Here is a 14301-nt window from a genome sequence, read left to right as displayed (position 1 = left end):
ATATATATATATATATATATATATATATATATATATATATATATATATACTACTTATCTACTTAATCCGACAACTAAAAATTTAAATAAATATAAACTGTTCAGAAACAAATTTACAACATTTAAACGCCATAACAAAATCAATATTTAAAAAAAAAGTTCTAGACGAACTAGGCAAAGAAAAAATTGAATATTATAAACAATATACTTAATAGGAAAACGAATACATTTAGCATAAATAGCATAAAAATTGATAATTTAATAGAAAATAAAAAATAAATATATGATGAATTTAACAACTACCACATCAACATTGCCAAAACTTTATTGGATGATCAAAATAAACCCAAACATTATCATGATAAATTTAAAATTGCTAATTCCAAATGCCAATCCATTTTTTAAAGACCAGTTGATGAAAAAGAAATTTTAAATATATTTAAAAATATAAAAAACAAAAAAAGTATTTTTCAGGATAATTTAAATAATTACTTAATCAAACAGACGATTAATGAAATAATAAAGCCTTTAACACACATATGCAAACTTTCTTTCTCACAGGGCTACTCTCCTCAATGCTTTAAGACCGCTAAAGTAATACCAGTTTGCAAAAAGGAGACCGGTTAGATATAGTTAACAACCGCCCTGTGTCTCTTCTCTCGCCTATTTCAAAAATTATAGATCAATTGATGTGCCAGAGGTTAGAATCTTTCATACAGTTTAAAAATATTATTCATAAAAGTCAGTATGGATTTCGAGCAGACCATTCAACGGAGCTTGCTATAGTAGAATTTTCACAGAGAGTGATGGAAAAATTGAATGAAAAGATCTTCACATTAGGAATCTTTATAGATCTATCAAAGGCATTTGATCTAATAAACCATGAAAAACGGTTAAGAAAACTCTATTCATATGGTATAAGGAGTAGCATATACATGATTTTCCTCTTACCTTGGAGAAAGAAAACAATATGTCTCAATCGAAACCTATGAATCAGAAAAGCTACTGATTAACTGCGGAGTCTCACAAGGCTCTATATTAGGACCAATACTTTTTACCTTATTTATAAATGATTTATGCCACATAACTACATCAACTAAATTTTTATTATTTGCCGATGACACGACTATATACTTTCACACTAAAGAACCTAACAAAGATTTAAATTCTATCAACAATGAAATTCAATCCATCGCCAATTGGTTTACCTTTAATGATTTAATAATAAACTATACAAAGTGCACATATATGATATTTGGACCAAGAATACTAACCAATTGTATCACAGACTTAAATATACAAATCAATGGTAATCCTATACATCGATCGAGCTCAACAAAATTTTTAGGTATCTTCATCAACGATAACTTATCCTGGGACTCGCACACTAATTTTATCTCCAAAAAATAAATAAAACAATAGGTATATTATATAAAAATAAAATAACAAAAAAATGTTGTATTAGAATTATATTATACCCTTATTTACCCAAACCTAACGTATTGTAATTTGCTGTGGGGAAACAGTCCAAATTTACACGTGCAACATATTTCCGTTAGCCAAAACCGTTTCATTCGTCTCTTTTTCAATTTTCATCCTCGCTGCCATATTTCTAATTATTACAATATTTTACAAATTTTGAATGTTAATATCCACTTGTATACCTTAGCTTTTTTTTAACTGTGAACTCCCGTTGTTTTTTAAACATTTCTTCAACTTAAGAAGCTCGATCCAAACTAAAGTATTAAGGAATGCATCAACCATTTATCCCAGTTAATCTAGGCTGAAAATAATAAATAACAGCTTAAAAATTTCTGGTCTAAAAGTTTGGGATGAAATTATTAACACAGAAATTAAAAATATATGTCAAAAACATTTATTTAAAAACAAAGTCAAAAAATTTTTGATTGAGCAAAATACTTTGTTTTTAACTTGATATCAAAAAGACAATCATGTATGTATGTGTGTGTATGCGTGGGTGAGTGTGTGTGTCAGGTGTGTGTTGGGTGTGTTTGTGTTTGTATGTATCATAGTCACCTTTTCTTGAACAACATTTATTTACATTTATTATTTACTGGAACCAGAATTTCTTATCATTTGGCTAACTAACAATAAAATTCCATGGCGCACAAGATCAACACGCAAGGCTCCGAACCGATTCGACAAGGTCCGCGACGCCTTCCCCTGTCCAAACAAACAGAGGTAACCAAGATGATAACAGATATGCGAAAGCAAGGAATCGTCGAGCCATCAGCAAGTCCCTGGACTTTGCCAGTGGTGTTAGTCAAGAAGAAAGACAGCAGTAGCCGGTTTTGCGTGGACTATAGGAAGTTGAACGAGGTGATCAAGAAAGACAGTTATCCGTTACCGAGGATTGACGACATTATGGACCCGTTGTCTGGCTCACGTTGGTTTTCTACCCTGGACTTAAAAAGTGGCTACTGGCAGGTAGAGATCGAGAAAGCCGATCGTGAGAAAACCGCGTTCTCAATTCTTGATAAGTTTATTCCTCTTAAATCTTTTATTTATAGGCTCTATTTTCGTAAGGCTCCTTGGTTTGATTATGCTTGTGTAGTTGCCAAGAAAAGTGTTAGAAGACTGGAGAAAGCCTATAGGCTAAATTCATCTAACTCTCTTTATTCTATCTATAAATCTGAATTGATTAATTATAAGTATCTACAATTCTCTAAGCACTCTACTTTTCTTAGAAATTCTATAACATCTGCTTCAACATCTAAAAATAGGTGGTCTGTTCTATCTAAACTTCTACATAAAAAATCCTCTCACTCATTTTTTCTGCTCAACAGTTTCATGACTTTTTTGTAAATAAAATTATTTCTTTAAGAACATCTAATTCTAATTTTTCTTCTCATAACTTTACTAAACTTACTGCTGAATCTTTTTCTGTATTTACTCCAATAAACCTTTTAGAACTAACTAAAATTATTAATTCTATGTCGTCTACAACTTGTTCTCTAGATCTACTTCCTTCTAATTTACTTAAAGAATTTTCTTCAATATTTTATCCAATCAGTCTCAAATTAGTTAATTTATCTCTTTCCACCTCTAAATTTTTTCTTCTTATAAGAATTCTATTGTTATTCCTATTCTTAAATCTTAAAACCTCATCCTTTGAACGACTGATTGAATCTGTGCTCTGGGGGCACACCTGGAAAACCTGCTTGGGCTACCTGGACAATATCATAGTTCTGGGACAGACCCTCAAACTTCGCAAACCTGCAAAAAATTGTCAACAGATTACGGGCAGCAAACTTGAAGCTTAACACAAAGAAGTGTAGTCTGTTTGCTAACCGAATCAATTACTTGGGACACGTGGTATCTGCCGAAGAAGTAACAACCGACCCAAGCAAATTCAAGATGATGAAAGAATGGCCGGTTCCCAAGGGCAAGCACGAAGTACGTTCCTTTTTGGGGCTAGCCACCTACTACCGACGCTTCGTGAAAGACTTCGCTTCGATAGCAAAGCTCTTTCATGAACCAACAGAAAAAAATCAAACATTTGACTAGAACGATTCCGCAGCAGCAGCATTTTTTCGGCTAAAAAAACAACTATGCATCACCCACGTTTTCTTCTACTCTATACACAAAAAACCTTCCTTCTCGATACGGATGCTAGCAATCATGGGATAAGCGCCGAATTATCACAGGATGTTGATGGAGAGGAGAAGGCTTACTACAGCCGGAAGCTCTCGAAGACCGAACGCAACTACTGCGTCACCAGGAAAAAATTATTAGCCAATGTGTGTGCGACGAAATATTTTAACAAATATTTGTATGGCCAAGAGTTCGTCTTCCGCAGAGACCACGCGGCTCTTCAAGGAACTTCAAGAAACCAGAAGGAAAGATGGCACGGTGGCTGGAACGCTTACATATTTATAATTATCAGGTTAAACACCGCAAGGTGAGTAGTCGAGTAGTCATGGCAATGCCGATGCTCTATCCCGTCCCACCGAACTGCAAATATTGTTGCCAAATGGAAGAGACAACCAGAGGGGGTTAAAATCAATTTGCCTCGCATCAGAGAGCGGATAGGCACCGGAGAATTAGCTGCCGCTCAACGCGCCGACAAAAACTTACGGTGCATCATAGAATGGAAAAAAGCTGGACCGAGGCCGAAGTGGCAAGACGTGGCAGACCACGGCTTCGTATCAAAAGAATACTGGGCCCAATGGGATTCCATGTGCATAGAAAACGTAATACTGAAGCGCAAGTGGGAATTCGCCAACGAGACCAAACCCACCATAGAGATAATAGTCCCTAGAAGCAAAACAAAGGACGTCCTAAAAGAGATGCATGGACGGTTGACCGGAGGACACTTAGAAGTAAGTAAAACTTTGGACAGGATACGGAAAAGATTCGTTGGGTTCGGGCTCGATAGGACGTCAAAGTATTGTGCCAAACCCAGTGCCACCTGCGCGGCGGTTAAAGGACCCAAACAAAGATCCAGAAGTCCATTCCATGTTTACAACGTGGGTGCGCCGTTTGAACGAATTGCTATGACATCGCTGGCCCCTACCCAGAAACAGTAAAAAGCAACTGGTATATGTTGGTTGTCGCAGACTACTCTAGTAAATGGCCGGCAGTTTACCCAATACCTAACCAGGAGGTTCAAACGTTGCGGAAGAAATTGTAACACACTGGATTGCCCAATACGGGGTTCCTCTAGAACTACACTCGGACCAGGGCAAAAATTTTGAATTGCAGCTGGTCGGGAAACTGTGCCGGATCAATAAAACAAAGACGACACCACTTTACCCACGATCTGATGGAATGGTGACCCGGTTCAATCAGACAATCATTCACCACTTAGCTGAAGTGGTCGATGACAATCAACAGGACTGGGATAAGCAGATACCTCTATTTCTGATGGCATACCGGAGTGCCGTCCATGCAACAACAAACGAGACCCTCTCAAAGATTTTATATAAAGACACAATAAAAACCCCCGCGGATGTGAAGTACGGGATCCAAGTACATGGAAGAACTCCGCCAGCGGATGGACTATGTCCATAGAAACACGCAAGCCAGGCAGGACGAATCAGAATACGGAAAAAACCAAACTTAAATACAAAGTAAAAGGCAAAAACGAAACGCAATGACATTATGTGGTTATACAACACACGACGCAAAAAGTGGCGCTGCCCAAAGTTCCAGAGAAATTTGGAGAAGCCATACAAAGTCATCACTCTGATCAACGACGTGGTGCATCGAATTTAAGAACAAATTTAAGACCAAAATGAAAATTGTACATCTGAATTGGCTAGCCTTCTACTCAGAACCAAAAGATCAACACAGCAAAAACAAGCCGGTGATACGAATTATGCTCTGGTTGTCAGCAGGATACGACTAAAGCCAAAAAAGTTGCATCATTCTAAAACGAAGAGACGCCAATGCATTGATACTAATTTTATTAACAATTTCAAAAAATGCAACATTTCATCAGAGATTTAAACGACGCCTTGAAGAGGTTTGTGGTGATAAATGATACAGTAGATTCAAGTCGGTCACGTCTTCGCGATGCCGTCTACCGGCTCCGCCATTGCTGCCTACGGAGGGAAGGAAAATAAGAATGCCGATTGGATTTTAGCTTATTGGGACAAAATAAAGCTTATGATCGGAGTCAAAAGAAAAGCTTTGATTGCTGACATAACAAAGCCTAGTTAAAAAATCCGCTTTAAACGCTGCTAAGAACCAAGTCCAACAGACAGCCCGTCAATATGCCAACACTTACTGAAGGGATCTTTGCAACAGTATTCAACAGTAAACAAAAGAGGTATGTATGATGGTATTAAAAGAGCAATAAGCCCAATTCCTGCCAAGTCAGTTTCCGTCATGTCAAAAACCGGTATGACTATAATCGATCGTGCTATGCAAATGCAGCGTGGAAGGAACACTTTTTTTGTACTGTACGCGGTCGCAAATGTCGTGACTGACACCGCTTTCAACTCCATCTTAGAGCTTCCTGCCATGGTGGAGCTGGATTACGTGCCTACTGAAGAAAAGCTCAGCAAAGCAATCGACCGCCTAATTAGTGAAAAGCTCCTAAAGATGATGGTATCCCTTCGGTAGTCTTAAAGAATGAGAAAGTGCCTCTTTTGAGGCCATGCGTTGCTCAGTTTTTGTTAGAGAAAGGTCACATCTATTAAGATATGAAAGACGCAAACATTATCACGCTGTACTAAAACAAAGGCAACCATGGTGTATGCAACAGCTATTGAAGAATCTCTTTCCTTAGTGTTGTTGGTGAAGTGTTTGCTTGTGTACAGTTCTTTGTTTCACACTTTTCTCTGGACTCCCAATGCGGTTTCAGAGCTAGAAAATTAACGGTTGACATAATTTTCTCGCTGCGGTGCTTGCAAGAAATGTGTCGAGAAAGACAGATGCTACGCTACATCGCCATCATTGACCTTATTAACGGTCAATCGAAACGGATTGTTTAGTTTGTTACAAAAAGTTGGCTATCCTCCGCAACTAAATACGGTGATTATGTCCTTCCACAATTCTGTGCGTATTACAGTCTATCACAATTCTGAAACATAAAAGGCTTCTCTATGTTTCTTCAACAAGCTTTCAGGAACTGTGGAGAGGCTGTGTAAACCCATCCCAGGTCGGGTAGCAAACTATACAATTTGGCTCGTTTAAGTGGCAAAACTAAAGCCACCAGGGTACTCATTCGTGAAAAGCTTTTTGCCAAAAACGCTTGCCTAAGAGTCGCACACTGATGACAGATTTTAGTGCCTTATTACCAGTTTTTCTCAGACATGTAAAAAATTGGAATTAACCATAAGCCTGAAAAAAACAAATGTAATGACTCATGGCGTGCAGACTCTTACTAAAATCACCATTGATGGACATACACTGGAGGTTGTTAAGAACTTTATCGACCATTTCCAGTTTTCTGTCCTTAGATAGTGAAGTCAACAGCAGGATCGCCAGCGCGACCAAACTAAATCAACAAGTATGAAACAACTTCAGTTTAACTGGAAAAACTAGATTATGTGTTTACCAAGTTTGTGCGCTTAGCACTCTTCTATATGGTTGTGCGTGCATTTTGCCTGTGCGAAACATGAGAAACATTCAGATGGCTTGGCCATGTTTGGAGGATGGATAACGGTCGTATCCAAAAAATCTCAAGTACGGTGAATTGGTAGAGGGGTGTAGAACAACAGGGCGCCTAAGGCCTCGGTTCCATGACATCTGCAAGTGGGATATGAAAAGCTGCTCTATTGATTTTCGATTTTGTGAGAGCATAGCAGTCATCGCTGTCTGGAGAATGTCATTAAAACAGGGTGCATTGCATGTGGAGATTGAGTGAAACTGGAAGGCAGCTCTGAAAAAATCCAGGCGGAAGCAGCGTCAAAATCAACTGTAATTTTAACTTTAGTTATAGCTTCAACATCGTCTCTCGAGACGGAAGGATGCCAACGATATCTTTTTTATTTATTTCCATTGTCTGTTGTTTCCAGCCAAAGATGCTAAAACGAATTGTCGCCATCCGTTTCTGTTTTTCGCAATCTCTTCTAGTGTAACTGTAGTTTTTTTAGTAGTTATCCTGTGTGATTATAGCTCAGCTCATTCCAAATCTTGACAAAAACAATCTTCACAAATTTGACGCAACTTTACGTCAGTCTTTGATGTTTGCTTTGCTGACTCGAATGTAAGACTGTAGACAACTGTCTTTGTCGTTTGTCCACTAGTATGAGGGTTTGTCTAAATTTGTCTAATTTCGAACAACTTTAGCAAACGTTTTCAATGCAGTTTTTTCTCTGTGTTGTGAGTCGTACGTAGGATATAACAGCAGTCAACCGTTCAATATCCTGTGCCAACTGCTATATTAACTCTTCAGGTCGCTGGGTCCAATTTCGTAACTGGGCCAATTGCTGTTCAGCTTTGACGTCAAATTGTTCTTTGAGTTCTCTCAACTATCGTATTTTTTTGGATTTAATCGCGGCCGACTGTTGTTCGCTTTTGGCGTCAATTTGTTCTTTCGTCTGTTTTATTTTTGTTTAATTTTTACATCAATTTGATCTCTCATCTGTTTTATTTCTGCTGATTGTTCAATTTTTGCATCAATTTAATCTCTCGTCTGTTCAATTTTGCCGAGATTGTTAGAAGTAGTACCATCAATTTGGTGTTTGCCTCACGTTTACAACTGCATTTCATTTGACAAACTCAAATTCATCTGGATTTTTTTTTTTCATTAACAAAGGCTTCCGTTAGGCGTGCTATCAATGCTCCTGTTTCCACTTGTAGCGGATTTCGTTTATGCAACACTTCTTTGAGTTGCACCAATTTAATTTAATGTAGTTTGGTAATGTTGTTTATCAAAATAACCTCTCGACGAAAAAAATTAAAATTTTTAAGATCGATGCTCACTTATTTTCCACCGAAGATCCCAACAACTAAACTATCGTTTAGTTAACAAATTGATTATCAATGTTAATCAATTATTCAATAATCAACGTTAATTAATTTTACTAATAAAAGTTAATGTTTACAAACTAACAAATTAACGTTCAACGTTCAGAAACTATCGCTTTCCGAATAACAATTTACTAACGTTTATCGCAAATACAATTAAAACACAACGAAGAGTCAAATATCAAATATCGCTTTCGACACTAATGAATCTATCGTTTTCCATTTCCAAATATTGAACAACCTCTATTCAATATCTCGCACGTCTTTACATACCCATCTTACCTACGCCTCACGATGTCCTATATATCTCGCTCTCAGAAGATACTAGCTCCTCGAACCGCGTGCCTTCGTAGCAACACTAGTGCCTCTGGCAAATATATTTGTGACGGTTATAACAATATTATATATATATATATATATATAATTATAACATGTTAACGCTTAAATATTAAATATTACCATTTAGCGAGCATACATGTATGTGTATGTATTTTGTGGTTGTATGTTTATATGTGTAGGTGTATGCGTGTATAAATTGTATGTATGTTTGTGCGTGCATACACGTAGTATGCAAATAATATCTAAACAAATATTAGAATAACTGTACACGTTGACCCTCCATAATATATAAGTAACACTCATTAGATTATTATATCTCGTACAACAATACTACAACATATAAATACAATATAAGCTTTGACGCCAATGGTTTTTCAAATGGTTTTAATTTAAATTAAATTAAATTTATATTTTTAATTTAAGTTAAGTTAAACAATTACGTCACGTTGAATCTTGTGTTGAAAAACTTTGGAATGAGCAATAGGCATTTATTTTCAACAACATATTCCTTTATATATATATATATATATATATATATATATATCGTTATGTTTTCGGTCAAAATGGCAGAAAATTGAATTCTGAACGATTTACTTTGTTATTTATGAAACTGTTTTGGAAACTTTGATAATAGCATGTTGAAAGTTGCGCTAATGAAGTTTTATAAAGTTGAAGACATTAGTAAAAATGTTTTGTTAAGAGAAGCGGAAAAATTGTCATTTAAACTGTCAAACTTTTCTAAAAATTCTGACTGAAAAAAAACAGTTCACAAAATTTCTTGGTACTGTCAAACATATTTTTGATAGCGATATGAAAAATAAATGTTTAACATATTACAAAAGGATGTCAGAGCGACAAATTTTCGATGATATTACAAGCCAAAATTCAAGCGACATGAAACCGGCCACGAACATTTACTGGTGCACATTCAAAAAATGTTTAACAACTGGCAAAAACACACAATGAATATAATGTGAAGAAAAAAATTAAAATTTGCTAATTGATGTTCAAAACAGTGTAAATCAGTTAGCTGGCACATGCGGTGAATAATGTTTCAACTCTTTCTGAAGAGAATGATAAAATACCCAGGGCTATCGAGAGTGTCTAAAAATAAATTTAGTTCGTAAAGACATTGTTGATGATTTGGTTAAAAATAGTGAAGATATATTAGAATCTCAAAATTTCTTCTTGGTAAAGCACATAAAAGGCAACCGTACAATACAAAATGATATAAGCGATATTGCGTTTAAAGCAGTTCTTGGTTCTCGTGCACATGCTGAGTCATGAATTACAGCAAGTAAAATTATCCATAAAAAAAACATATCATGTTGGAAATGTGTCAAAATGTTCTGCGGCTGATGTTGTTGACCACTTCATGTTGATAAACGTTTGTGTTATTTGGTGTTACCCTACATGAAAGAAAAAAAAAAGAAAAATCTAATGACTCACTAAATTCTTCTGATTGTGTGTTGATGCCAAATTCTCTAATGTGATTACCAAAGGAAGTTTCTCACTTGAAAATGTGCTAATAAGGGGTGGTCATTCAACAGTCGTGTCTTTGTTTCATTGTTGACCTATACAAGTTTTCTTTTTTTCTTTGTTGACGTTATCGTATTATCGCTCGAAAAAATTCGAAAACCAAAAAATTTAATTTAATTCAATTATCTATTTGTTTTTTTGTAGTAAATATATCACAATTAATAGTAGTTAATTAATTGCAGGTGATGGATAAAAAGAAAAAGCCGAAAGATTCTGTTTCAGAACCGACCAACAACGACTTAATAGGGTTTTAAAGCTATACGAAGAATGCATTCAATGTAATAGAGAAAAGCTGCAAATATTGGTTGGAAAAGAAGTCAGCCAGTGTGGTTTTTGGACCTTCAATGGAAGTTTTCAAAAGCGAATTGCTAGACACTACACATTCCTTGATGTCGAGAATGGAGATTCTTGAAAAGGCCATATATGTACAAAATGAAGAATAGTCAATTTTAAGAAAAAGAATGGAAGATATATCTATGGCTTCTATAAAGCAGTTGGAAGATAATAAGAAAATAACTAGAACAACTGTTAACAAGTGTTAATAAAATACTCTGATGTTGTAAAAGGGTCGACAGTTTTGCAACTGACGTTAAAATGATTAAAAAATCCATTTTAGATACAACTACCCAAATGGATTTTAACAACGATAGAGAAAAAAAACAATATAATTTTATATAATTTAGATGAAAAAGAAAACAATCCCAAGATATTAGTTGGCAAGCTGTTGAAAGAAATTGCTGATAAGATTCTGAATCAGGGGTAGTTGAAGTATCTAAGTTGGGGAGAAAGTTAGATGAGGTTAAACCAAGGCCAGTTTTAGTACAACCAGCATGTTCAACTAACAAGAATTTGTTGCTTGCAAACTGCTTGAAACTGAGGAATTCAACAAATTTTAACAAGGTTATAATAAAACATGATCTATCTAAAGATGACAAAAAACATTAATAAAAAGATTCTTGAGGAGAAAAAAGAAAAATTGCTGCTAAAGAAGATGTCACAAAGTGGACTTTCAGATTAAAAGGTAAACCAGGTGACTTCCATGTGGTTGCTTATGGAAACAACAATTTAAGCATTATTATGTCAAATGTTGATTCTTTGTTTAATAAGTTCGAGAATATGAAAATATTTTTGCAGAGTTTGGAAGTTGGAAGTTGCACCGGATTTGATTACTTTGATCAAAGTCAACCCAAAAAACTTTAGAAATTGTAGAGTTTTGTCTGAAATAAATTTGAATGGATACTCTATTATATCTTCAGGTTTTAGTGAAGTCAACAAAAGAGGTTCGGTGTTGTATCATAAAAATTCACTAGTTGTTTCTGAAGTAGCCATGAAATCAAATTTTCAAGAGCATATTTCTATTAAACTTATATTTTCCAATAAAGTTTTAAATATTGTTTTTATTTACAGAAGTCCAACGTCTGATGAAATAAATAATAAATTTTTTTATCATTGTTGAGTGATGGTCTTTCATTAACCGATGATTTCCTAATGTTGGGTGATTTTAATTTTCCAGAGATAGATTGGGAGACATTCGGTTGCAGAGGAAAAGATGAAAAAATTGAAAATGAATTTTTGAACATTCTGAAAGACAGATTCTTAATTCAAAATATTAACCATCCAACAAGATTCCGAGATGGAGAGGTAGCAAACATCCTAGATCTAGTAAAATCATCAAATGAGCTTATCAAAACATTTTGTATCATTCACCTTTTGGTAATAGTGACCACTCTATTGTCAAATTCAAAATAACTGATCCATTTATAGATATAGTGATATCAGATTGAAATTTTACCGTGCAATTAGGGAAAAAATAAAAAAATACACCAATGAATTAAAAAAGCAATCTCAGGATAGAATTGCCAGAAGTTACAAAAATAATCCAATCTTATTTTGGAAAAATATAAAAAAAAGTCACCAGACATGTTGGGTCGGTGAGTTCATTGTCGGTGGGCGGAAAAATAGTTACCAATACTGAGGAAAAGGCTGAAGCATTTGTAGATTTTTTTCTTCGTTTTATGAAGGGAATTGTATTTTGTAGACCAAAACTTTCCGGTAGTTGATTGAATAATGGAAAATTTGAAAATAATTTAAAAAATGGTAGCAGACAAACTGAAGAAATTAAATACTAGTAAATCAGCGAGTCCAGATTTGATCCATCCAAGAATTTTAGGGAAAATGCGTGATTTAGTTGACACTCATTTAAGCCATATTTTTCAATGAGGGTATGGTTTTCGATGACTGGAGGCAAAGTCATGTGATCCCGTTGCATAAGAAAAGTAGAAAGGATCTAGCTCAGAATTACCGTCCAGTGGCGTTAACGTCAATTTGTTGTAAGGTCTTGGAGAGGCTGATATTATGAAATACTTCATGGAAATAATCTCTTTTCAAAGAGTCAGTTTGGTTTCATTCTTGGACGCTTCGCGGTTTTGCAGCTCTTGAAATTTACGAAAGAGGTGGTTGAGGGAGTAGATCATGGTTACGAAGTCCGTAGTCTACATGGATCTAGAAAAAGCGTTTGACAAAGTTTCTCATAAACGTCTGTTGTTCAAGTTGGGTCGGTATGGAATAAATGGTTAGATAACAAAATAGATTGAGAACTATCTCAGCAACAGAACATTCCAGGTAAAATTAAAAGATATATTATCTGAGCCAAGAACATTTCTGAGTGGAGTTCCTCAGGGTGGGGTTTTGAGCCCTCTATTGTTTATTATTTATGTTAATGATATTTTCTCAGTATGTGATAATATCTTGCTTTTTGCCAATGACTAAAAATCTGAGTACTGAAAACTGAGGAGGACAATCGCAGTTTTTTGCAAGATATTAAAAAACTACTAACTTGGTTTGAGGAATAGAAATTGAAAATAAATACCGATAAATGCCAGCTGATAAGAATTGGTTCCCGTCAACCGAGTCCTTTATACACTATAATGGATGATGATAATTCACCGTTTCGTCTTCCTGATGTTGATGAGTTATCGGATCTTGGAATAGTTGTTGACAATAAATTGAAGAAATGATGTATTGAAAATAGAACACAAAGCAAATTCAATGTTAAGCTCAATTCAATGTTATTCAATGTTGCCAGAAATTTTAAGGGCCTTTCAAACGAAGCATTTTTACTTTTGTTCAAATCATTGGTCAGGTCGCACTTTGAATATGGAGTTCAAGTATGGAATCCGTATAGAGTTGGGTTAATAGACGATGTGGAAAAGGTTCAAATAAGAGCAACTTGTTTGATAACATTTTGTAGAAATCTCTTTTACGAAAAAATCTCTCTTTTGGGGTCTTGTGGCCGAGTGGTTAGCGTGTCCGTCTACCACTCCTACGACCCGGGTTCGAATCCTGTAGTTTCTACAAGTTCATCCGGGTAGCCGACACCCGGCCAACCCAGCCGTCCATCCTTTTCGAGGCTGGTAAATGGGTAGACAACGTAGCGTAACACCCTGACGTAAGTTGTCGCATGTTGGCCGGCGAGGTGGCTCAGTGGTTCAAATACTCGCTGAGTCAAACATCTCAATGGCTATCATATACTCAGCGTATATGCGGTGCCTGTGCGTGCACATAAAATATATGTGTACGTCGTGTGAAAAGAATAAACAGCCTTTGTGGCGAAAGATGAATGCTTCAAATCAATGGTTGAAGATATGGATTTCATATGAGATTGTTTGAGTGTCATATTGTAATCACGAAATTAAAAAGCATAAAAGAAAACGATAATAACGTTGCATTGCTAGCATGGCGATCGATCAAACAATCAATCAATCAACAATCAATTAATCAAACCTTTTATTCAACAGCAATGTACAATCCATGCACACAAACACGAACCAAAAAACCATTCCACACAATTTAAAAGTCATATAGAAATGACAATTCAAGTAGTATAATGATAAGTTAGAGTCAAAATGTTAGCCCATGCATCTCCCGAGCAAAACCTACATCCCCTAAGCGCAGACATAGGAAAGAGAAAAAAAATCAATAT

General features: G+C 35.5%; 1 protein-coding gene across 1 annotated transcript; it reads left to right on the top strand.

Moving 5' to 3' along the window:
- Positions 1-5537: 5537 nt before the first annotated feature.
- HELRODRAFT_172721 (hypothetical protein) lies at positions 5538-6344 on the top strand (the record flags this gene model as incomplete). Its single annotated transcript, XM_009019376.1, has 3 exons — positions 5538-5679; positions 5782-6074; positions 6210-6344. 3 exons carry the CDS (start codon positions 5538-5540, stop codon positions 6342-6344), a joined length of 570 nt encoding a protein of 189 aa, XP_009017624.1.
- Positions 6345-14301: the final 7957 nt, after the last annotated feature.

Source organism: Helobdella robusta (genome assembly GCF_000326865.2).
Source record: "Helobdella robusta unplaced genomic scaffold HELROscaffold_24, whole genome shotgun sequence".
Taxonomy (NCBI): domain Eukaryota; kingdom Metazoa; phylum Annelida; class Clitellata; order Rhynchobdellida; family Glossiphoniidae; genus Helobdella; species Helobdella robusta.
This window is presented reverse-complemented; position numbering and strand designations above follow the sequence as displayed.